We start from the raw sequence: 26,572 nt of genomic DNA on the forward strand, positions 1-26,572 counted from the left end.
CACCTATTATGGGTGGTAAACTCTTTAAGTGGTGACACCCTGGTCTGCCCAGTGGCATTACTGGCATGGATCCCACACATCCCACCTGCTACTGGTGAGTCCCCGGAGGAAGACAGGTAGCTTCACTGACAGCTGTGTACACTCTGCCCCATTTAACAGGACTTTCATTTAGGAAAAGGTCCCCTCCATAAGATATCTACATACCTTATACACATGGTCTCTGATGCAATGTTTCCTGTGGCACTAGATCTGTTTCATAACATTAATATGATTTTCAAATTGTGATGAATTTTTTAAAATTTTGTTTCTATCAAGAGAAAAGTGTTAGTTGCTCGGTCATGTCCAACTCTTTGCTTCCCCATGGAGCTTGCCAGGCTCCTCTGTCCACGGAATTCTTTAGGCAAGAATACCGGAGTGGGTAGCCATGCCTTTCTCTGAGGGATCTTCCCAACCCAGGGATCCAACACAGGTCCCCTGCACTGCAAGCAGCTTCTTTACCATCTAAGCTTCCCACCAGGGAAGCCCTCTATCAAGAGGGACAGGTACAAAATGTGCCTTCTTGTTGGAGCCAAGGCCAAGATAAACAGTAAGAGCAGGAGTCAACTCAGTGCTGATGTATCATGAGCTGCATTTTGCTTTGCCCCCGACCCCACTTCCATCAGGAGGGGCTACAGCACATCGGTTACCCGGCAGGGCTCTGGAGAGTCTCTGGTGCACTGGGCATGATCCCCAACTTGCAGGGGGATCCCAGAGGGGACAGCTGCAAGTCTGGAGACCTGGGAGGCTAACTGGTAACCAACACAGGAGACCCACCTACTAGATGCCACTGATTAACATTTAAAATAACTGGAAAATCAGAGCCGGCCAGATTCTCCTTCTCCCAGCGGTCTGCCCACTCAGAGTAAGGAAACGGCTGGTTGAAGATGGTAAATGGGTCCCTCAAGCTGGTCGACGACCCTCCTGCACGCCAAGGTTTGGATGGTTCATCAAGAAACATTTTCTCCCAAAACGATGGTTAAACTCTCACTACAACTTATCACTGTCTTCCTGTTATCAGTCACCAGAGCTGTCATTTCCTTTTGCCAGGTATCAGGTAGCATGCCATTCATATCTTCCCCAGAATCTGGGCACAGGACTTCCTGGCCACACATTTTATGAGTGATCCCCCATGTGGGTCCACCTGACTGATGGGTAAAGTTGGTCACAGAAACTCAAATTAGTTTTTGAAATAGTCATGCTTAGTTTTTCAGTTAAGCCACAGAAAAGACAGATGAATCAAACTTGTTAATTTTTGTTTAACCTGATGCTTAAACAGAAGTTAACTCAGTACATTCTCTCTAAACTGTTAGAACTTTAAGAATTACAAGCTCATTGCAAATAGGTAATATTTGAACTGCTTTCTTCATAAAATATGAAATAAAAATTTCCCTCCATACCTCCCGTTCTCACTTCTACCAAGAGAAACCACTTGTTGGTTCAGAGTTTTGAGTGTGTAAGATTCCTCATCAGGAGATAAGGTTGATTTACATATCTCAGGAAAAGACCAGTGATGGAGACTCAATGCACAGCTCTGGAGAGGTGAAGGGGACACTGGAGCTTTTCCCCCAGCTATGACCTACACGTTTCCATCTTTAGAAAAACCAAGTACAAGTACGTAACATTTCACTTTACAAAGCTCACAGTCTCTAATAGCAATTTTTGTTTAATTTGGAAAGAACTGCCAATCCTGAACACATATACTAAATCAGTGGCTTCAATCTTTTGTTGTCGTTCATCACTAAGTCGTGTCTGACTCTTAGTGACCCAGCAGACTGCAGCACACCAGGCTTCCCTGTCCTTCACCGTCTCCTGAATCGGTGATCCTATCTATCTCACCCTGTGCCACCTACTTCTCCTTTGCCTTCAGTTTTTTCCTAGCATCAGGGTCTTTTCCAATGAATCAGCTCTTCGCATCAAGCAGCCAAAGTATCAGTCTTTTAAGTGAATATAAAAGATGCCAAGAAAGTTTTAAAGGAAGAACTCCCTGGAAAAGATATTAAAGACCTACACAAGTTAACTAAATCCCCTAAGCACATTTTCAGTGATTGCTACCCTGGCAAGCAAGCCCCATCGGGAATGTCTGAACAAAGACGGAAGGATTTACCGTTTCCTTAGGAAAATTCTTTCTGGGTATTGCACAAGCTTCCCTCTCCTTTTGTCTACCTGTATGCACTCACAGTGTGAAAATTCAAAGACCACTTCCACGGACCTCCTGCAAAGTGCTGGTCTCACACGTCTCCATGGACTGAGGACGGTTTACAGGTATGACCCTTTCTAATACTGACCTCTGAAATCAGAAGGCTTAAGCTACTGAAGCAGTGGGTGTAAGGTCCTCTGACAACGTTTCATTCATCTACCTTCACTTCCACATTCTGCTCCAGAACATTCAATCACCCTCTTCAATCTGGAGGTTATTTGTCAACTGTCCAACTTCTAGAGGCTCGATCTATAGCAGATGAGAAATAAGTCATTGGAGGCAAATAGCCATACGAATCAGAACTGGATTACCCTGTGAAAGGTCATGGAAACACTTTCCTCCTCGTTGTCCTCTGACCCAAATCCTACCGACGCTTTAAGATCTAGTCTGAGATCCCCTGCCCTCCAAGAAGCCCCTGTTCCTCCTGCTTCCCCAGCTGAGACAGGCGATGACCCACAGTGAAGAGATTATCTCCTACGCCTAGGGCTCCTTTTGGTTTTTTAAAGCAATATGTATAACTTGAACATTCAGGTCTCCAAAACAAATAAAGCCAAGCCCATCTGCCATCTGCCCCCATCTGTGAGGCAAAAACACTTTATCATTTGTAAAAACCTGTGTGTAAAGGCCACTGCTGCCCTGAGGGCTTACAGTCTAGGTTAAACCAACAATTCAAAAATAAACCATTAGAGAAAAGTGGTAAAACTGCACATAAAGCAAGGTCCTATGGTATTTATATTGCATTTATATGAAGGACCACAGGGGGCCTTGGCTGGCTTTTTTTGTTCACTCTAAATTATTCAGTGCTGCATTGATAAATTGCTCATTAGAGTGCTAACCCCTAAGGCACCAGCCCCGCTAAGAACAATCCTCTTGGTTTCAGGGCTATCTCTCAAAGCATCACCTCTTCATCGCCTCCCTCCCCTCCAACTGCCAAAGCCCATGAAAGGCCTTCATCCTTATAAGCCAAACTTGCTCAACAACTAAGGAAGCAAAGTGGAAAATCTGATGACAAGGTGATTTATCGAGGTGCTTTTAGAGGGCTGTATTTCCAGAAGACTCAGGAAAGGAAGGACACTTCTGACACCAGGGATTTTAGAATACAGGCTGTCCCTTCCATGAACATCCCCATATCTCCTGTGTCTCACCCCATCAGGGATCCCCTCACCAACTCCCCTTCCCCTGCAGTCTCTGCCATAACCTGGGGCTTCCCCACTCCCTACCCACCAGCTACACCAATATCAGCCTGGACACTAGGTAAAAACTAAGGGAATACGAATAAAGTACAGACTTCTCATGTTTTTAATACTGGTTTATTAGTTGTAACATGGAGAAGGCAATGGCAACCCACTCCAGTGTTCTTGCCTGGAGAACCCCAGGGACAGGGGAGCCTGTAGGCTGCCGTCTATGGGGCCTCACAGAGTCGGACACAATCGAAGCCACTTAGCAGCAGCAGCAGCAGCATTAGTTGTAACAAATGTGGCATACTAACATGAGATGTTAAGGGAGGAAACCAGGGATAGGGTATAAGGGAACCCTAACATCACAACTTTTCTGTAAATCCAAAATGGTTCTAAAATAAAAGTTTATTTTAAAAATAATCTGAAATACTGATGAGGATGTAGAGAAACTGATTCATTCAGAAAATCAGGCAGTTTCTTAAAAAACTAGACATGCACAACCATACAGCCCAGAAAGTCCACTTCTGGGCATTTCTCAGAAACTGAAACTGACCTTCACACGAAGAAACCTACACCCAGTGTTTACAGCAGCTTTACTGTAATAGCTGTTAACCAGAAAAAACCCAGATATCCTTCAGTGGGTGAACAGTTAGACTGTGGTACATTCACAGCATGAAATAATAACTCAGCAATAAAAAGAAGGAATTATCAATATACCCAGCATAAATAAATCCCCAAAGAATTATGTTGAGGGAAAAAAAGCCAACTCCAACAGTTCATGAACTGTAGCATTCCACACATAATATTCTCAGAAAGTTATAAATGGAGAACCAATTAGTGGTTGTCAGAGGTTAAAGGCTGGGGGGCAGGTGGAGATGGGTGTGGTTATAAAAACAGGAGGGATCCTTGCTGGGACGGAAATGTCCTGTGTCTTGACTGTATCAATGACAAAATCCTGCTTGTGATGCTGTACGATAGTTTGGCAAGATATTCCCACTGGGGGAAACTGACTAAAGGGTCCATGGGATCACCCTGGGCTCCCCAGGGGCTCAGTGCTAAAGAACACATCTGCCAGTTCAGGAGCCACAGGAGGTGCAGGTTCAGTCCCTGGCTGGGGAAGATCCCCTGCAGGAGGGCATGGCAACCCACTCCAGGACTTTTGCCTGGAGAATCGCACGGACAGAGGAGCCTGGCTGGCTACAGTTCGCGGGGTCGCAGAGTCAGACACGGCTGAAGCGACTGAGCGTGCACGCACAGGATCACCCTGTATTCTGTGACAACTGCATGTGATTCTACATCTCAGTGCCACAAACCCAAATTCTAACTGTTTACCACACTGACTGAAAAACTGCCACCTCTTAAGGCGTCCTGTAACTTCACAGGAAAAAAACACACAGACGCATAAACATAGCTCATCAGGAAAGTGTGACCACTGACCCCCTGCCTCCCACAGCCTGGCAAATCACAAGAAATGTGAGGCAAGATTTTAAACTCCAGCATCGAGCCAAGAGCTGACTTACTGAGTGAGATAAACTGGAACTCGGTTATAGCCTGACTAATTATCTGGCGGGCACTTGGCTGCATCGTTTTAAATACAGGCTACCGTGCCAGGGCCGCTGGTGTTACTTACAGCCCTGGGCGCATTATTCTTTGGCCGGCATTCAGGCAGTTTCAGATTTCTGCCGTGGCTCACACTGCGCCTTGAGCACAGTTCAGGCCGATACCTGCAGCATCTGCCCGAAACAGCAGGGACTCTCTACCTGCCGAGTCTTGTGTAACCCCAGGAGCCCGCTGAGTGGCGCTTCATTTCACACTGCCAGTCAGATTTCAGGGCCGTTAACATGGTGGGCAGTCCCTAGAGCCTTTACTAAGAATGGATTACAGAAGGTTAAGGGATGTGAAGCAAGGGAGGAAGGAGGAAGAAGAAGCAACCAGAGAAAAAGGAGAGGACGTGGAATACTTTTGGCAGAGAAGATAGACCGAAAAAAAAAAACCTGATTTATTATTGGACTATTGTAATAGTAGACTTCCCTGGTGGCTCAGACTGTAAAAGCGTCTGCCTACAATGTGGGAGACCCAGGTTCAATCCTTGGGTCAGGAAGATCCCCTGGAGAAGGAAATGGTAACCCACTCCAGTATTCTTGCCTGGAAAATCCCATGGACGGAGGAGTCTGGTAGGCTACAGTCCATGGGGTCGCAAAGAGTCGGACTCGACTAAGCGACTTCACTTTCACTGATTGTAATGGTGGTTGTTAAAGCCCATATCCCAGCATTGTTTTCAGGGTCTAAGAGCAGGTTAGATATGGAAACCACCGTCAGAACCCAAGGCAGGGATTGATGATAGTCCAAAAAAAAAAAAAAAAAACCAAAAAAACAGGTTAGAGGATTTCGCTGGTGGTCCAGTGGTTAGGAATCCACCTGCCAATGCAGGAGACATGGGTCGGATCCCTGGTCCAGGAAAATCCGACATGCCGTGGGGACACTAAGCTCACACGCCACAGCTATTGAGGCCACGCCCCACAACTAGAGGAGCCACAGCGACGAGAAGGGCGTGCACCGCTACAGAGTAGCCCCAGCTCGCCACAGCTCGGGAAAGCCTGCTGCAGACGCCCGCCAAGTGCCAGAAGGACGAACGCCACACACAGCGTCCCGTCAGTGGTGTCCAGGTGGCATGCTCCCCCCCGTACAGTCGGGGGAGCCCCACAGTTGTAAGAGGTCTGGAGCACCAGGGCTGAAGATCTGAGGTGACAGGGGGTCCACAAAGCCAGGACCGTAAGCCTGCTTCTATTCTTTCCCGCCCCACATCTGAGAGAGGAGAAGCTCACGCAGAGCCCTGGGGCTTCGCCACCAATGCTGGGGCTTCTCTAGGCAAAAGGACACAACCCAAGGCTGGCCGCCCACGTACAGGGGCCGGAGACAGTGAGTCAGCGCCCACAGCAGCCCTCCCAGCCCTTCGGGCTCTCACCCCACACTGCCCTTGGGACTGAGGCTTCCCAAGGATAAGACCTTCTCCTAGCAACAGGATTAGCACCAACTAATGCAGTTCACATGGTCTCATTATATCCCACGAACAAGCCTCTGTTGATATGATAGCTTCTTACCCCTGTTTTACAGATAAACGAAATCTAGAGATGAAGTAACTGTCTACGGTCACATAAGGGGATTCCCTGGTAGCTCAGATGGTAAAGCGTCTGCCCATGAGGCGGGAGACCCGGTCACATAAGGGCTTCCCCGGTGGCTCGGTGGCAAAGAATCCTCCTGACAATGCAGGAGCCATGGGTTCAATCCCTGGGTCGGGAAGGTCCCCAGAGAAGAAAATGGCAACCCACTCCAGTAATCCCATGGACAGAGGAGCCTGGACGGAGGGCCTCAGGCTCCTCTGTCGTAAAAAGAGCCAGACTTAGCAACAACAACAGAAGGTCACACGGCTGATAAGCATGGGGAGACGGTGACACACAACACCAGTATTCAAAACCCAGGTTGAGTCCGGCTGAAGGTTATGCTCTTGACCCACGACATTTTCCCTACCTTTTTTCTCCAGAGCTTTTTTTTTTTAAATTGTGGCATAACACACATAATATTTGGAGAAGGAAATGGCAACCCACTTCAGTATTCTTGCCTGGAGAATCCCATGGACAGAGGAGCCTGGTGGGCTACATCCAGTCCATGGGGTCACAAAGAGTTGGACACGACAGAGCAAGTAAGCACACATAGTATAAAGCTGACCATCCTAGCCGTTTTGAAATGTACAGTTCAGCAGCATTGAGCACATTCACATTGTTGGGTAGCCATCACTACCACGCATCTCCAGAACTTCTTATCTAGCAGAGCTGCTGCTCTACATTCACTGAACAACTCTCTCCTCTCCCCTCCCTCCCACAACCACCTTTCTGCTTTGTCTCTATGAATTTGACTCCTGTAGATCCTTCCTACGGAGAAGGCGATGGCACCCCACTCCAATACTCTTGCCTGGAAAATCCCATGGACGGAGGAGCCTGGTAGGCTGCAGTCCATGGGGTCGCTAGGAGTCAGACACGACTGAATGACTTCCCTTTCACTTTTCACTTTCATGCATTGGAGAAGGAAATGGCAAACCACTCCAGTGCTCTTGCCTGGAGAATCCCAGGGACGGGGCAGCCTTGTGGGCTGCCGTCTATGGGGTCACACAGAGTTGGACATGACTGAAGTGACGTAGCAGCAACAGCAGATCCTTGCTAAGTAGAATTATACAAGATCTGTCATTTTATAACTGGCTTATTTCACGCAGCATGAGTCTTCGAGGTTCATCAGTGTTTACTAGCGTGTGTCAGAATGTCCTTTGTGTTTTGCCTGTTTTTAACTGAAGGTTCCTTCCTAGTCCTATGTCCATGAGTGGCCATGACCCAGGGGAAAAGGGAAAGGGAATCAGGGACCACGGGGAGTGGCCATCTCTACAACACAGCATTTATATACAGAACTAAACACACGAGCCCAGAGTCACTGCTGTTAGAAGCTGGCAGCACAGGAAAAGGGAGGAACAGGTGAGAATTGGGAAGGGTTAAAAAAATACACCCACCTGCCCCCACATACTCCTATTTGAGCTTAAGCTACTTCAACACAAGAAGAAATCAGAAGATCAAAACAGTCTGAGGAGGGGGGCAGAACCTTCAGGGATGGAGGGAAGAGGATGGTCCTGGAGGCAGGGGTGTTGCTTGGCAACTGGAGTGAAGGGATTGCCCTCCCCTTGCTGGGATCCCTGCCCCACACCCCCCAAGTCTGGTAGGAAGAGGGCAGCCTGCAACCCTGTGGGCAGGTCTGGGGTTGTCAGATGCTCCAGGCAGGGGGCTGGTGGGGGCTCAGGAAGATTTGCCCTCCAAGGAGATGAGGACGCTTCCCCCCAGCTTCTCTGCCAGGGTGCAGTGGTCCTTGACCTCCTCGGAGCAGTTTGCTTGTAGTCATACTTGATTCCCATCAGCTTCTCCTCGACGGTATCCTTGGAGCTGGCACAGATCGCTCTGCTCTTCAGGGTGCAGTCTCAGGGTTCCCAGGCCTCCTTCTCACTCTCCCTGGTCTCACGGGTAGCATTACATCCTTGTGTGGCAGCCCCGTGACAAGAGTGGCGTGGCATCGTCTGAGGTCTGGCCGGCATCACCCACCAGTACCTCCTCACTCTCCTCCAGCATGAGGTTCGGGTCTTCACTCAGGCAGAACAGCACCTTCTTGGGCTGCTGCACATCCTCTGTGAAGATGACTTACACACTTTCCTGTCACTGAACGCTGTGATGAGACCACAGGCAGCCACACTGGCGACCGCGTTTGTAGAAGTGAAGGGGAAATAGCGAAGAGAGCCAGGAAAGACAGGAGCCACTGGGGCCGCCGCTGGGATCAGGCTGAACCAACATCCTTCCCTTCTAAGGCCGAATAACATTCCATTGTATGGATGCGCCCCATTTTGTTTATCCATCCACGCACGATGAACACTACCTTTTGGCAACTGCAAATAAGACTGCTCTGCCTTCCTTTCTCATCCTGCCTGATGCATAGCAGCGGTAAGAAGGTCTACTTTCAAAAGGGCCTTTTCGGAAATTAGGTGGAATGGGCTTTTCACTTGATTTTTTAAATCAATAAGTATTTATTTATGCTATTATACTTGTCATAACTTTGAGGCAATTATACACCCAAGTCAGGCAATTATACACCTAATTATATTAGCAACCATATATATTTAAATGGGACTACAAATTAGTGTCACTAAAATTTTGGTGAGCCTTTTTACCAAACAAACCAGAACTGCTACATTCAAATGAGTATTTTTCTGACAGAGGGAGGCTCTACGCAGATTCATCACTGAAAACATCTGAAGCCTGACTACTCCTGAGGACAACGGCTAGTAAGAGGCCGCACAAAACTGTCATCTGTACCTGCAAGCCACACTTGGTCTATAACAGAAATGTAAGCCAGTGATTTCCTGCCTTACTCAAATAGCTTCATTCTTTTAATAACCCTTGGAAGTTTCCAGAAAACAAAGCATAGCTTCCAGGCAAAGGTTCTGCCTTCCATACAAAGGAAAAAGAATGTCATCAGATTTGAAGCCAATTTCAGAACTACTGATGAGCTCCCATATCCTTGTATCTCTGCCAAAGGGAATATACTGAAGGAAAAACCATTCCTTCCGATAGGCTCTGATGTGTTAGTCATAAAAACCACATTTTAAGGGTATTTTTATCATTTTGGTGCACTCAGCTTCTTACATAGCTACACACATGTACACACTGCAAAATGACCATTAAAAAAGCAAGAAGGAAAAAAACACTAGTTTGTGGCTAAGGAGACATTCATTTTCCTTATTGTTGTTCAATGGCTAAGTCCTGTTCGAGCCTTTGCAACCCCATGGACTGCAGCACACCAGGCTTCCCCAGGAGTCATTTTCCTTATTTCACAAATAAACATCAGCTCTTATTAGCAAGTGCAGGCAAACTAAGAACTTGATTAAATCTGATGAGATAAGATAAAGCAGTTTATCTCCTTTTAATGCAGGAACACCTCCTTACGACTTATTCATACAACAAATGAACTACTGGACAGAAGAGCTCAAGGCCAAAGACTGCTTTGCAGGGATGGGCTGTGACACACCACTGCAGGCAGGAGGCGCTCCGCGCAGGTGCTGGCCGAGGGATGAACATAAAATGGTCTGAATCTTTAGATTAAAACTGAGCATCATCGTCCCTGTGAGAAGAAGCTGACTGAAACAAACTTGATCCAGTTTTTCTTCCCTGATTCACTGCTGCCTGTTTTGAAATCCACCTGCTTTTTTTGATCTTGAATAAAGGATAGAGATTCATATTCACCCCTACCTAATCATGCAAATATCCATGAGTCTTGGTGAGATTGTTAATAAAAACTTGAGTTAAGTGAAAAAAAAAAAGATTATGCTTATTTTTTTTAATTGGACAATAATTGCTTTACAATGTTGTGCTGGCTTCTGCCATATAACAATGTGCATCTGTCACAATTATACATATATGCCCTCCCTCTTCAGACCCTCCTCCCTCCAAGATTACACTTTTAAGGCAAGTGATAACCTTTAGAAGGCAAAAGCAAAAAAATGCACATCATCAAAATTGTGTGAAATTAGGGTATTCAAAACCAAGGCAGTTACAGTGATATGAGCTTTCATAGCCACAAATGTTGCTTTGCTGCTAACCCATGTTCAAACCTTGGGTTAAGCCTTTGCATACAATAATTTAAAAAAAAAAAGAACAACAACATTTAATTATCTCCTAACAGGGCTCCACATTCCATAGATTTAGGAAAGTGCCAGAGGAAACAGATGGGCTTTCCACCGGGTACTCTAAGGCAAAAGTCGTGCCAACACGACAGCAGAGAGCGTTACAGTACAGGTGGTCCCTTGGTGAAGAGACCCGTCCTCAAAGAGCTGTGGCCTGGGAACAGTGAGGAGTACAGGTGGTCTTTAAAGCAGCTCCGGGGCATTTACTGAGTGCCTACAGCATGCCAAGCCCCATCCTGAGGAACATGAAGGATATGAGTATAAGATTCAACCTACATCTTCAACGAGAGCAATTGTGAAAACACACAAACCCAACCATCCATTGCACACACGTAAGAAAACACAGTGAAACAGTCTAAAATTACCTACAGTCTCAAAGCTTTTTTAAATGTGGCTTTATAACTCATCCTATTTTCCGCCAAATCACCTTTTTTTAATAAGTAACTGATGAAGCACAGTAATGAACCAAATACCCATGAGCTAGTCAGGAAATCGAGCGGCCTGCTAACAATGCTGTTCCCACTCCTGCTCCCCCAGCACCCCCACCCTCCCCGGATAACTACTATTTCAGCTGCCCTTTCCTTACTCAAGTTGCCTTTTCCCTCATCCCCTCTTTTTCACTCATTTTATCACATGTATATCCTTCACCAACACTGTTCGTTTTGCTGATCTCAGAAATTCATAAAAATGGTATTGATTCTGCCTGAATTCCTCTCTGAAGCCCCTAAGCTCTGCATGCGTGCTCAGTCACGTCCAATTCTTTGTGACCCCATGGACTGCAGGCCACCTAAGCTGAGTATCACATCAAGTCAGGTAACACGTTCTGAGCATGCTTCATAACACGGGTGGGACTGCACTGGGGTCTGGATGGACAGCTGGCAAAAGGAAGTTAAACCAGAGTCTAAACTGAATGTCGGAGGCACACAAATGTAGTTGAATACAGTACGATTTACCAGCTCAAACATCTTTCCTTTCATTCTTCCCCACAAACGCACAGCATCCAGGCCACATACAGGGGGCCTGGCGTCCTGTTGCCCAGTGCCTTTTTTCTTGTGGAGGCTCTTAATCCAAGGGCCCTGAGCTACTCAGGGCTGAAGAGATTCTAAGCCAGGTCTTAGAATTCCAGGCAAAAGGCATCTGGGCATTCTTGTTCCTTTCAGGATTTCATGCCACTACATGTTTGAGCTTTATAAAGGCAACAGCTCTACAGGAAAACCATTAAGTATCAGCCATGATGGACCTCTTTAGTCCTCTCCGAACTTCAGCCAAGGAGAGAAAAGCCTGCAGGGGGCACATCACTATTAGAATCACTCAAAGGAGGGTAACCGTTTACCGGCCCTGGAATAAATTTTAAGATGAGCGTTATGGGCCATTAACTTGGAGCTCAGATGTATAAGCTCCATCATTCCCACAGCAAATTAGCAAGAACTCAGCAGTGGCCACAGGACTGGAAAAGGTCAGTTTTCATTCCAATCCCAAAGAAAGGCAATGCCAAAGCATGCTCAAACTACCGCACAATTGCACTCATCTCACTCACTTATAAAGTAATGCTCAAAATTCTCCAAGTCAGGCTTCAGCAATACGTGAACCGTGAACTTCCAGATGTTCAAGCTGGTTTTAGAAAAGGCAGAAGAACCAGAGATCAAATTGCCATGATCCATGATCCATCCGCTGGATCACGGAAAAAGCAAGAGAGTTCCAGAAAAACATCTTTCTGCTTTATTGACTATGCCAAAGCCTTTGACTGTGTGGATCACAATAAACTGGGGAAAATTCTGAAAGAGATGGGAATCACCTGACCTGCCTCTTGAGAAATCTGTATGCAGGTCAGGAAGCAGCAGTTAGAACTGGACATGGAACAACAGACTGGTTCCAAATAGGAAAAGGAGTACATCAAGGCTGTATATTGCCACCCTGCCTATTTAACTTATATGCAGAGTACATCATGAGAAACACTGGACTGGAGGAAACACAGGCTGGAATCAAGATTGTTGGGAGAAATATCAACCACCTCAGACATACAGATGACACCACCCTTATGGCAGAAAGTGAAGAGGAACTAAAAAGCCTCTTGATGAAAGTGAAAGAGGAGAGTGAAAAAGTTGGCTTAAAGCTCAACATTCAGAGAATGAAGATCATGGCATCTGGTCCCATCACTTCATGGGAAATAGATGGGGAAACAGTGGAAACAGTGTCAGACTTTATTTTGGGAGCTCCAAAATCACTGCAGATGGTGATTGCAGCCATGAAATTAAAAGACGCTTACTCCTTGGAAGAAAAGTTATGACCAACCTAGATGGTATATAGAAAAGCAGAGACATTACTTTGCCAACAAAGGTCCGTCTAGTCAAGGCTATGGTTTTTTCTGTGGTCATGTATGGATATGAGAGTTGGACTGTGAAGAAAGCTGAGCACCAAAGAATTGATGCTTTTGAACTGTGGTGTTGGAGAAGACTCTTGAGAGTCCCTTGGACTGCCAGGAAATCCAACCAGTCCATTCTAAAGGAGATTAATCCTGGGTGTTCACTGGAAGGACTGATGCTAAAGCTGAAACTCCAGTACTTTGGCCACCTCATGCAAAGAGTTGACTCATTGGAAAAGACCCTGATGCTGGGAGGGATTAGGGGCAGAAGGAGAAGGGGATGACAGAGGATGAGATGGCTGGATGGCATCACCGACTCGATGGACATGAGTGTGAGTGAACTCCAGGAGTAGGTGATGGAGAGGGAGGCTGGCATGCTGCAGTCCATAAGGTCGCAAAGAGTCGGACACGACCGAGCGACGGAACTGAACTGAACTTGCGCTCATCTACACCGGGACCCACACACTGGAGGAACTCCTTGCATCAAATCTAAAAGCCTTGGAGCTCTCGAAGAGCTTAAGTCCCTGATAAGCACCTAAAGTTACAATAAGGATCCTGGGTCCTGGATGCTGGAGGAAGGGCCTTGTCTCTGATGGCCAAGCTGACATCCTGAGTGAAAGGGAGTTCATTTTCCAAACAACCGTTCAGACTATAGGCAGTGAGCGGGGCACATCCATAAATGTGAAAACCTTCGACTAAGTGGGGAGGTGGGAGAGAGCCTCTAGGAGTCTCAGACCTGCTTCTCTGGTCTTAGCCCAGAAAGGGAACGAAATGCCCCTCAGACATGAAGTATGACAAGAAGGAAGATGTTCAGGAGGCAGATGGAGCCAGGAGGGAAAGTGTCTGAAAAGCAGACAAGTGTCCTGGAATGAAAGGAGGGTTAGATTTAAAATTGAATGCCATGTGTAAAACAGATAGCTATTGGGAAGCTGTGTAACGCAGGGAACTCAGCTTGGTGCTCTGTGATGACCTAGAGGGGTGGGATGGGTAGGGGGTGTATACTTATGGCTGATTCATGTTGTTGTGTGGTAGAAAGCAACACAGCATGGTAAAGCAACTGTCCTCCAATTAAAGAGGGATGGTACAGGGAGGGAGGAGGGAGGAAGGTTCAGGATGGGGAACACGTGTATACCTGTGGCGGATTCATGTTGATGTACGGCAAAACCAATACAATATTATAAAGTAATTAACCTCCAATTAAAATAAATAAATTTAAATTGAAAAAATTTTTAATCAAATAAGTTACACTAATTGAGTTTCATTTACACCTTCTGCTTACATTTAGCCCTTTCTGTAGATATGACCCTCCTCCCCACCCCAGCTTCAGGACCTGTATGGCCTAAGAAGAGCCAAAAACCAGAGCTTTACCTTCACGAAGCACAGTTCTAAGAAGCACCAGGATGCCCACGGGGCTGAGAGTGGTGGCGGCAAAAGGACTCAAGCAGCAGGTTTCCCGAGGAGAGAACTATGGGTCAGACCACCTCCCTTGTTCTATACTCAGAGACGCTCCTCCTTTCTCTCTGCTGCTGGGGGCAGGGCAGTGCCAGCAGAAAGGACCCTTCATGTTAGGGCCTCATTTGTGCACAAATGACATTCCAGACCCACCTCAATGGAACAGAACCTCATGGAAGGCAACAGAACCTCATGGAAAGCAGCAGAACAGAGTGGTCAGGCAGCTGGCATGGGGGTGTGGGGTCCTAGCCTCCTACCCAGGAGGAGTATAGCTTTGGGCAAGTGAGGCAGAGGTCCCTCGTTTGTAGATGAGGATGATGGAGGTGCCTACAGCATAGTGTTCTTGTTAAATGAGTTAACATACACCTCTTAGAAATGACCTGGCTCAAAAGCAGTTGATAAACGTCAGGTAACATAACTAGTGGTTTCCAACTTAGAGCTCAGAGATGTGTAAGCTCCTAAAAAGTAAAGGGGACACTCATGCCAAAGTATCTTATTTAAAACACATATTTGTAATATTTTATCCAGAACATTCTGGTTTCCATGACTTCCCACATCTAAAAATATAATCGTTTAATAAGCAAAAATATAGTTATGAACAATGTCTTAACAGAGGAAAATCAAGGAAAACCACAAATGAACACACCAAACAGGTGGAAAGATGCTCGACCCTCCAATGAAAGTCAACTTTAAACACAAATCAAACATTTAGTCTCAGTTTAGAAAGAGGAAGCTAGTGCCAGGGAGGCGTGAAGAAACAGAATGGTCTTTCCTAGAGACAACTGGCCTTATCAACGAAGGCCTGGAAACGTGCATGCCAGCAACTCCACCTTCAGGCTCCTATCCCAAAAATACTGAAAGGTTCCAAGAATGCTCTGCAACATTTTTCACAGTATCAAATGACTGGAACCAACTAAACATTCATCAAAATGGGAATGGTGAAAAATATAACAATACAATCAAGGAACCCTGTGATGAAGCCATTAAAATGGTAAGCTTACCTTTACATGCTATAGGGTGAAAAGGCCCATAGTAGATCAAAATTTAAAGTAAAAAAACAGGATCATGCTATACATATAGTCCATATTGACTGCATCATGGGTAAGTCTAAAGCAGTACCGGCCCAACAGAAATGAGGCAAGCCACGTGTGGAAGTTTAGATTTTCCAGTAGCCACATTATATCCAAAATATTATTTGAACACTTCATCAACATAATGGAAGCCTAAGTGAGACATCTGACATTCATTTTTTGTGCTCAACCTTGGAGATCTGGTGTGTACCCATCCCAGCTCAGGCCAGCCTCACCCCAGGTGCTGAACAGTCACGTGTTACTTACTGGATTTACCCTACTGGACACGGTGGGTCTGGCATACATGCGCAGTTAACAGGAGCTGTCTGAGAATGGGATTACAGAGCCCTTGTCTTGCCTGCATTATATGAATGGTTTCAATAATCATTTGTATTAAAAAAAATAAGAGAGCATGGTGAAAAATTGCTTTAATTTTCCTTGAGAGCTGTAACAGGAGAGCAGACAGCACAGCTTAACTTAAAGCTTCTTTCAGACTGTTCTTGCTCTTTCCCCAGGAGGCCGTGGGGATGGGAACCTTCATCCCCACACCTTGGTTCTCTATTCCTCAGGTAGTTCCATACTTGCAGCAATCCTTCCCTTCCTCTCTCGTCTCCTTATGACCAACATCCCTGCCAGATGGGTTGAGAGAGGAAGCCAACATCCGCGCCATCACTGAAGAGGGAAACAAGCTGGTGAACAGTTGCCAAGTGCAGACACTGCGCCAGGCAGGCACTTCACCTATGTCTGATCACATAATCCTCCAATAATCTTATAATGCAGGTACCACGACAATTTTTCAGATTAAGAAATACAAGCTCAGAAGGTTATCTGCTCCAACGTGTCAGAGCTGAGAATGTGTAACCGCAATACCCATATGGTCCACGGCAAGATCGTGGCCACAGAGCCTGAGATCGCCCATCCCAAGGTCATGATCTTATCTCTATTAAAATCATGCTGTAAGACAACTGTATTTCTAGGAGGAAAGCAAATCCCAGGCATCTTTTATTTGCAAGAACGTCAGAACCTCACATTTCTCCTTTAAGCTTGTTCATATATCTTCAAATGTACGTATTTCCACTTAGACAAACCACTGTCACCCAAAACTCAATGTCAAAATCAAGCATTATCCTTGCCTTCTTTATTTCTGTCCATCCTCATGGTGGAAACTTCAAGGTCATAAATGACTCTTCTTCTGTTGCCTGTATAGCCAGATGTTTGAGTTCTAACCTGAGTAATCCCTAAATGACTATAAACAAACAGTGATAAGCACACTTAGCACCCAGATCTTAGTTTCTAAATACCAGTCTTCAATAAAAGGAGACTGACAGACATCACCTTAAACAAGGGATCAAAGTGACACCACCTGTAATGAGACACTGATATCACAGGTCTCCTGAGATGGTCCATCTCCTGTGAGGAAGCCACGTTATTTCTGATGTGTTCTTGCCCAAAATTTATCACTTCCATCTAAGCATGGGAAAACATTAGACAGACTCTGAGGTTCATTCTACAAAATAGCTGACCAATTCTCTCAAAGTGCCAAGATCAAAAGGAGAAACTGAAATTGAAATCTGACACCAAACAGAGGCGACCAGGCAGTTGTGGTGCTAAACCCAACATGGAATCCTAGGTGGGCTCCTGCCAGGGAAGGTTGGTGGTGGGAAACCTGGGCAAGTTCCCATCAGGCTTGTAGACAAGTTAACGGTATTGTACAAATGTTCATCTCCTGGTTTCAGTGATTACAATGTATTTATGAGGTGTTAACATCATGGGAATTTGGAGATAAATACACGGAAACTCTGCTATTTTTACAACTTTTCTATAAGGCTAAGATTTTAATAAAGAGTTTTTGAAATACTGCATGGACAAGTAGTTGGATGACGTGGACAAGCCGTCCTGTCCATGCTTAAACTCGCCCTACTGTCTCACACTGACGGTGCCGTTCCCAGTCTCCACGTGTATCCAGTACCTGTTCATTCTTCCCAGCCCACTCAGCTCCCACTGCCCACCTGACCAACACCGCTACTGCACATTTGTAGTTGGGAGAACCTGCTCTCCTCTCGTGGCACACGGGGCGTGCTGGCTTGTTAACTTTGTGAATTGATGTTTTATTATCCAATGATGATACAAAATGTGTGCAGACAAGAATATCAGGGCACACATAACTCCTCTCACTTTAAAATGGACTGCTTTTTAATGTGGTTCCTGGGAGCCTACTGAATTAGAAAACAGGTCATTCAAATCTATCCAGGTTTATCCTGATGATTCCATATGAACAGTGACACTATCATCCAGAGAAGATGGTATATTACCAGACATATATTATAAACATATTATATTGCCAGACATATATTATAAACAGTTTAGTTTATAGCTAAGTCTTACCACAAAAAATGACAGTATCAAATACATACACATGCATGCCAGAATTTAGAATGTCTGAGTTCTCCTCAGAGGAGCCCTGGCCCTCCAACAGCAAGAGAATGCCATCTTTCTGTTGAACAAAATAAGCACAGTAATAGACTCCAACCAGACCTGGAGCTGTCAGAAAGTCTAATGGGTGGCTATCCTGAAGCTAACGATGTGAAATATTAGGAACACGTCAACAAAAAGGAAATGGGGAGAAACTAGCAGCTGAAAAGCAAGCTCTATCACGAGGCCCAAATGGAGAGACCTGGTGTCAGCATGCAGGTATAAGGAAGTTCACACCCACCAGGATGTCAGTGTCAGACGTGTCACAGGGGCGGGGGCCATCTCCCAGATAACGCCCTACTGGGTACGAGGCAGAGCACACTACGCACAGTGGAGACTCCCAAAGTGTTTGGTGGAGACTCCCAAAGTGTTTGGTACAGCCTCTGATGACACCACCCTAATGGCAGAAAGCGAAGAGGAACTCAAGAGCCTCTTGCTGAGCATCAAAGAGTTAAAAAGCTAGCTTAAGACTCAACATTAAAAAAAAAACAAAGATCATGGCATCTGGTCCCATCACTTCATGGCAAATACATGGGGGGTTAAAGGGAAACAGTAACAGACTTCATTTTCTTGGGTTCCAAAAATCACTGAAGACGGTGACCACAGCCACAAAATTAAAAGACGCTTGCTCCTTGCAAGAAAAGCTACGCCAAACCTAGACAGTACATTAAAAAAGCAGAGACATCACTTTGCCAAGTAGGGTTCTAGTCAAAGCTATGGTTTTTCCAGTGGTCATGTATGGATGTGAGAGTTGGACCGTAAAGAAGGCTAAGCACTGAAGAACTGATGTCTTTGAACTGTGGTGTTGGAGAAGACTCTTGAGAGTCCCTTGGATGGCAAGGAGATTGAACCAGTCCATCCTAAAGGAAATCAACCCTGAATATTCACTGGAAGGACTGATGCTGAAGCTCCAGTACTTTGGCCACCTGATGCGAAGAGCCAATTCATTGGAAAAGACCCTGATGCTGGGAAAGACTGAGGGCAGGAGGAGAAGGGGACGGCAGAGGATGAGATGGTTGGATAGCATTACTGACTCAGTGGACATAAGCTGAGCAAACTCTAGGATAAAGCAGAGGACAAGGAAGCCTGATGTGCTACAGTCCATGGGGTCGCAAAGAGTCAGGCACGACTGAGCAACTGAACAACAACTGCTCTCCAGGATCTCAGCCTAATCCGGGAGACGTGGCGTGACACAGAGACTGTCAGAGCAAGCCTGCTCAGTGCACACAGGTTCCAGGCAGGCAGAGAACATGTCCTGGTTATGAACTGGTTAACAATTTGCATGCAAACTTGGGAATTCTCTTTTTTTCCATGCCAAGTTTTAAGATTTTTTTTTTTTACTTCTTATTTTGTACTCAAGTATAGCTAATTAACAATGTTATGACAGTTTCAGGTGAACAGTGAAGGGACTCAGCCATACATATACATTTATCCAAACTCCCCTCCCATCCAGGCAGCCACATAACACCAAGCAGAGTTCCCTGTGCTATACAGCAGGTCCTTGTTGGTTACCCATTTTAAACAGAGCAGTGTGTACATGTCCATCCCAAACTCCCTAACTATCCATTACCCCCATCCTTCCCCCAGGCAGCCATAAGTTCATTCTCTAATTCTGTGAGTTTCTTTCTGTTCTGTAAACAAACTTGGGAATTCTGATGGTCATCAGCAGAGCCAAGAAGGGCCCACTGGGTTTGCAGGCCCAGCTGGGCAAGGGGAGAAGAAACGGAGTGACAGCTAGGGATGAAAGGAAAGCAACAGGTGAGGCAGAGAATAAGGCCGGGAAGGAAGACGGGAGTGTGGGACACGGAGCCCTGAGTGGCCAAGAGCCCTGGAGCTTCTCAGTGCCCACCCGGCCAAGCCACTGCAGCGCTGGGTTCATCCAGGTTCCCCACGTCAGACCCTGGGATGAGGATCCCTATCTAAGGGCTTGATCCGGCAGGGCTCTCGGGAAAGGGGAGTGGGGCCGTGAACTGGGGGAGGGAAGGAAGCCCCCCGGGGGGTGGCGGTCAGGAAAGCCCTGAGTGGAAGCACTTCTACTCAGCCTGTGCAGGAGCTCTGGAAACAGCGTGGGCCTCGCAGAGAGCCACCCTGTTCCCAGAGCCGGAAAACTGGGAGCTACAGCTCTTAGATGCCTGTCGGTTAAAGGACTGTCCCCCGCGGGGGCAGGAGGCACATTACTTCTCAGGTTCCTGGAAGCTTTGACAGAGACCCAGGACCTGAGTGCTAGAGGAAGCAAGCGCCAGGCAGCGTGCAGGGGGCAGTCCAGGGCAGACGAAGAACATAACAGCAGTGGTTCGCCAGGCCCTTGTATCTCTACCAGTGGGCACCAGGGGAATAGGAGCCTCTTGCTGCCTTCCAGACCGATACCTGGAGAAGCCTGTCTCACCCGATGCACAGGTAAGAAAAGCCAGTTCTAGAACACCAGCCCAGAAGCACAAGTTCTATTTTCCAAAAGACTGGCCCCAAATAGCGCCCTTCATAAAGGCCCCCTGAGCTCAAAGCCATCGCTGACAAACACAGGGCGTGTCCACTAGTAAAGTCACTTCCTAGCAGCATTCAAAAGTCCTCTGCTCAGACACCACCTATCAACTAGAAGCCAGGCAGGAAAGGGAGTATTTGAAGGTGCTGGTGTCAGCCTGGTGATTTCCCCAGCAGCTCAGTTGGTAAAGAATCTGCCTGCAATTCGGGAGACCTGGCTTCAACTCCTGGGTTGGGAAGATCCCCTGGAGAAGAGAAAGGCTACCCACTCCAGTATTCTGGCCTAGAGAAGCCCATGGACTCTATAGTCCATGGGATTGCGAACAGTGGGACACGACTGAGCGACTTCACTCTCACTGCTAGCTAGCACCAAAGTAGCACACTGAAGACCTCACGATTTGAGAGAGCAGTGTTTAAATTTTTCATCCAGAATAACCCTCATATAGAGGCGGCTTGCATTAATCAGCCTGAAAGAGAGGTTATATATTTCATACTTTAAAAACCACACTATTTTCTGCAACTACCATAATCAAATCATGTTTACTATGCTTAGGCATGTTTGGACATCTTCCTGGGACCTGGGCTAATTTGATTTATAAAAGACTGTCTTTTCCTGTGGGTTGGAAACAAAGTACTAACACTTGCCACATGTGCCACTTGTGACGAGAACCCATCGTTAGCTCCACCTTTCTGTATGGGCGGCTGCGGCTGACTCACCTTGACATCACCCTCAGAAGCGTCAGACATGGACTCTCACTCTCTCTTCCCATTGAGGAAAACCTCAGAACAAAGAAAGCAATTTCTTAAAGGTGAGGTGTTGGGTCTTCTGAAAACAAGAGTGCCTTTGTCATAGGAAATGCCCTCTACCGATAATTAAAATCATCTCTCCCCTCCCCACAAAAAATGCCACATATCATATAAGCCTCCAGTTGCAGAGAACGGATAGACAAGGAGAAGAGCAAGAGAAAAGTAATGTGGAAGGAGGAGAAGAAAGTCTTTTCTTGGGTAACTGGGAATAGACCAATCTACCAGGTTCTTACCTGAAACTATTTACAGTACTTACAGGCTAATTTATACACTTAAATAAGAGTCTCACAGTCCAATAACAACATCTTATACCCTGTCACTAAAGCAACAGGTATAATCAATAAAGGGCTCTAAAATTTCCATCCCACGCATAAATGCTGCTGGCATAATAGATTATTATTTCCATCATGCATAATACATTCAAGTGCGTGCCTGGACCCAGTGTTCCTCACATTAGAAAAGCCCACTAGCAAGTTAAAAATAAACAAGGGAACATTGGCTACTTTGATAATACATTAAAGAAACAAATCATCTTCCCCAAGAAACAAAGTGAATCTAAGTCGCAGGCACGGTTTCTCTGTATAAATTATGATTCATATGCATACTGAGACTCCAGCCTAGCGAGTGGGACGGTCATGGTGAGGAAACAGAACAACTGCTCCTCGTAGTAAAACATAAGTGTGTTCAACTCTGCCAGAAAAACCAACAGCTGCTCAAGATACAATCTGGTTGGAAGCTACTGCGTGCGCCACAGAAAAGTCTCAATCTGAGATTCATAAACCTAAAACATGATTAAGAACAAGAAACCCATTCACAGTGAGGTACAGTCTCCGGGCCTTAGGGAGATATGCAAAGACTGCTTTTGGACTAGGAATGCCAAACCCTCATACCAACGAAGATATTTTTTTCTTAAGCACCTTGAGCGCCCTCCCAAGACCTTTTCTTCAAGAACCGTTTTTGTCCTTTATTATGTGTAAGTCAAGAGAGTACACTGGAATTTTAGCTCAGACTCTTACTAACTCATCATTCCTAATAATTAACATGCAATATGCTCATCTCTAAATATCAAACTGAGTGTTTCCCCTGAAAAGTGTCTTTAAAAGCAACCCAATGTTCTTGTTTTTCATGATCAGGGCTCCAAAAATTAAGGGTTTATTCAATTGTCCATTAGCTTCGTGTAATAGGGCAATTAGTTATCGTTTGATAAAGTACTATAGGATACATGGCAGGTATATTCGGTTGAGTCACTCATTTTACTTGGGAGTACAAGCGGTATTTTCGTGCACTTTCGTAAGGTTCAGCGCTTTACACTCCAGATTTTTCTCTGCCTCACTGGTTTCCAGCCCCTCGTTGAGGTACCAGATAACCCGCTTCAAGGGAAGGACTGAAAGCGGAAGCTTAGAGGGCTGCTCCCAAGACTCCCAGTGGTCAACAAGATGGGGCACTCTTCCAAAACCAGAAACGCCACAGAGTGCAGCCCCCGGCCCCAGCCTCACACCCTTTCTTTCATTAGCAATCGCGGCCGGCACCCCTGGGGCTGGCGGAGATGCACCAGGTGAGGGCGACCCCGCCCCCAGCCCTGTTACAGACTCCACTGCCAACCTCGTGTCATCCGGGTTCGGCCCTGTTCCCCCCCCCCCCCCTCCCAAGAGGGCGAGGAATTAAAAACTTCCTCAAACGGAAAGGGGGAGGCCAGCCCACAGGGCTGAAGGGCTCGCCCAGGTGCGGGGCAACCGCGCGAAGTTTCCAGGTAAGGATGCGGAAGTACCTGTCCCTCCCCCGCCCAGACCGGTTGGCCCAGGCGCGCGTCCTGGGGACAACACACCCGCGCACGCGCCAGGCACCCCTCTGCACACGTGGACAGGTGGGCACCAGGCACCCCAAACGTGTCCCGGCCCCAGTGAAGACAAACCGGCAGAAGACGTGTCCGGGACATCCAGAACTCAAAAAAAAAAAAAATGCTTTTTAAGGGGGGATGGGGTGCGAACGTACAAAAGGCCCCTCACCCCCTCACCGCCCCCCGCGCCGGCACCAAGCGCAAACCCGAGGGGCCCCGGCGACGGCGGGCGCTGGGGGGAGCGGCGTCCCGTCTCTAACTTCAATCGCGGCAACTGCTGCGAAAGCCGGGCTGTCTCCGGCTCGCCGCACCTGTTTCTCTTGACTCCGAGGACTGAGTCCCGCACATCCATTCTGACCTTGAGGACATCCTGGAAATCCCACACTCCACCCCAGGGTTCAGCAGTACTCCCACCCCCTCCCCGCAGGGACTGAAGCCCACGCAGGGACTGAAGCCCACTCGGGGCCCGCCAGGAGGGACCACCTCAAAATACCCACCCCGCAACGGAGTAAGAAAGCGCTCCCCGCGCCCTCCCGAAGTCCCCCGAGCATCCTTAGATCCGCGGCTTCCCCACCCCCTTGCCGCCGCGCCCCGCCCCCAGGTTGAGCCCCCACCTTTTCTCCCCACCCCGCAAATGGAGGAACACACCCGCCGAATTCAGATCCTTTGGCATGCGAGAGGGTCACCCCCCGAATTCAGGGTTCCCCCTCTTTGGCACGAGAGAGGGTCGCCCTCGTAAGATCGCGCTGCAGAGCACCGAGGTGGGGGTCCCCGAGTAGGGGCCCACCGCGGGCGGCGGGGTGGGAAGGGCGGTCCCCGCGGCCCGGGCTCCGAGCCGGACGGTGCCGGGGGCTTTGGCCGGACCGCGCCGGGGCGAGGACAGCTACGGCAGGGCTTCGGGGAGCCGGGGTACGGTCCTGGCCGGGGCGCTCCCGGAACAGCCAAACTTTCTCCGCCACCTGAAGTTAGGGGCTCGGAGGTGGCGCGGAGCTGGGAGGCTCCGAGGAGTGGCCGGCGCCCCGACGGAACTGCGGGGTACCGAGCCCCCGCGGGCCGCGCACCGCGCCGCCTCCCCCGCGCGCCGGGCTCGGCGCGGCCAGCGCTCACCTGGCTGTAGAGCTCGCTGACCGACATGACCGCGCCGGCCTGGCCGAGCCTGGACGCGGTGCCCTCGGCGGGCGGCAGGTCCCGGCGGCTCTCAGTCCTCGGCCCGCCCGTCCGGCGCCATCTTCTGCCCGAGTTTCTCGGCTCTTTCCCCTCCTCTCCGACCTGCCCCGCCGGCTTCCTGGAGGCGCCGCGGCCGGCTCGCAGTCTGCGGGAGAGACCTTTACTCCCGCGGCGGCGGCGGCGGCGGCGGGCGGGCGGGGGAGGAGGCCGCGGCGCCGCTCCCCGCGCAGGTATGGGAGGCGGCGCGGGCGCGCCGGAGGGAGCGGGCGGGCGCGCGGCCGGTGCGCCGCCGCCGCCGCCGCCTCCTATGCGCCCTACGGGGGCCGGGCCCGCCGCCGCGGGGTCCCCGGGGCCGGGGCGGGGCCGCGCGCAGAGCGATCGCCGACCGCCCCCTGCCGGCCGCCGGGCGCGCGCGGGGCAGGTGCTAGCCCTGCACCTGCCGCGCGCAGCCCCCGCGCGGACTGCGCCCCGGGAGGTTGGGCGGGCACCCAGAGGAGACCAGGAAAGCAAAACACAAAGAAGAGGAAGAACCAGAGAAGGCAAAAGAGGAATAAAAAGGAGAGACGCCTGCGGCCGAAAGGCTTCATACATTTTTCCTGTGGGTTTTCCCTGGGCGTTAACATTCCCATTATTAAAATTCAGTTATGGGTAGCCTGTTAAAGACGATTTGGAGGTACTCGAGATTGTCTGCACCAAATAGCGCCCCGCGCTGAAATCTGAGAGCAAGCAACGTGAGAGTCGAAACCCTTCTCCACTTTTGCAAATTTCACCCACAGCTTCCAACTAGGCTCCCGGCCGCTCCAACCGAGAACTGTTTGCCTCTCTGGGAAACCTCACATTCCCCCCCTCCCTCCCTCTCACGCACACTCCCAGCCCCTCTGCCGCTCTCTGTCTCATTTACTTTGGTCGCGTCTGCCAGTGACACCTAGCAGCTTTGCGCTCTCTTCGGCTTCCAAAGAAAAGTAGAAATCTCAGCCAAAAAGGAAAAGACTTGGCAGGAGTCCGTAAAGGCAGAGCAAGGGCTGTAGGAGGAGACGCGATCTTCCGGGTTGGCTTTTGTACCTGAATGAGGGATGACTTCTGAAAGCGGTTCTCAGCCAGAGCATCCATGTCTGCGGCTCTTCCGGAGCCCCACTGCCTGGCGGGAGATTCTCAGACCCGTCCCATTTAAGACCTTCTCGCTTGGAAAGCAGGATCCCTATTTAGTCCACCTGCTGCCCTTCTCAACCATGCCTCCTCAATGAGAATCACCCGGGGAGTTTTAACAATTCCACCGTGAGGAACTCCATTTGGCGAAGGGTGGGACCCCAGTATCTGAAGTTCCCTCCCTAATTCTAAAGAATCGTACTTCCAGGGTTGACCAATGCCAATGACCTAAGCTTGGACGACTCTTCTTGGATCTGAAAGGGAGATCCTGTCCTGTCTCTCTCCCTCAAAAACCTGTCTGCAGAGTGTCCTTCCCTGTATTCTGGTAGTTCTTGAAGTGTGGCCCCCAGGGCCAATAGCATCACCTGGAAATTTTTAGATATACAAACTATGGGGCCTCATTGAGGACCAATCAGAAAGGCTGGGAGTGAGGCTCAACACCTGTGTCTCCACATCTCGCCTGGGTCCTTCCCTCTCAGGTAAGAAAGCCTCCTTTGCTAAGACTCAGCCCACCGCTACTCCAGATCCCCTCGCCTTCTCCACCCCTGTGCTCACTCAGTGGTCCTACCATTCCAACAGCAGGGAAGTATGTATGAGAGGTGCTCAATCGTGCCTGATTCTTAGCGACCCATGGAGTGTGGTCCACCGGCTTCTCTGTCCATGGAATTCTCAAGGCAAGAATAATGGAGTGGGTAGCCATTGCCTTCTCCAGGGAATCTTCCCCACCCAGGAATCAAGCCCGGGTCTCCCACACTGCGGGCAGATTCTTTACCCTCCGAGCAGTCAGCCCTCTCAACTGGCTCTTGACTTTCCCCTCTGCTCTTTTCTGCTCCGCTTGTTGAGGTAGTAACTCCTGTGGACTTCCCTTACCCACGTCTAGCCCCTCTGTAATTCACTGGTTCTCAACACTTTCTGCACATTGGAATCACTTTTACAAAGACAAATGCCTGGCTCCCACTCCCAGAAATTCTGATTTGACTTGTCTGGGGTGCTGTCTGAGCAGAGAGACTTTTAAGCATTTTCAGGTGGTTCTAATGGCAGTCAAGGTTAAGAGACTCTGCTCTCATTCCTTCCTAGGCGGTTCCTTCTCAACCCCATCC

At 48.3% G+C, this 26,572-nt stretch overlaps 1 protein-coding gene and 1 pseudogene across 2 annotated transcripts in view; both read right to left on the minus strand.

The window, feature by feature from the left end:
- The window catches only part of MYO5B (myosin VB), a 339,036-nt gene extending 314,400 nt beyond the window's left edge, over positions 1 to 24,636 (minus strand). For both annotated transcript variants that reach the window (XM_069568511.1, XM_069568512.1), the window contains exon 1: positions 24,267 to 24,636. In XM_069568511.1, the coding sequence (XP_069424612.1) occupies positions 24,267 to 24,293 (27 nt within the window). In that variant the 5' untranslated portion in view covers positions 24,294 to 24,636. The remainder of the gene's footprint in view (positions 1 to 24,266) is intronic.
- Positions 6,965 to 8,857, minus strand: LOC138428080 (cofilin-1 pseudogene; annotated as a pseudogene).
- Positions 24,637 to 26,572: the final 1,936 nt, after the last annotated feature.

The sequence above is a fragment of the Ovis canadensis genome, chromosome 23 (assembly GCF_042477335.2).
Source record: "Ovis canadensis isolate MfBH-ARS-UI-01 breed Bighorn chromosome 23, ARS-UI_OviCan_v2, whole genome shotgun sequence".
Lineage (NCBI taxonomy): Eukaryota > Metazoa > Chordata > Mammalia > Artiodactyla > Bovidae > Ovis > Ovis canadensis.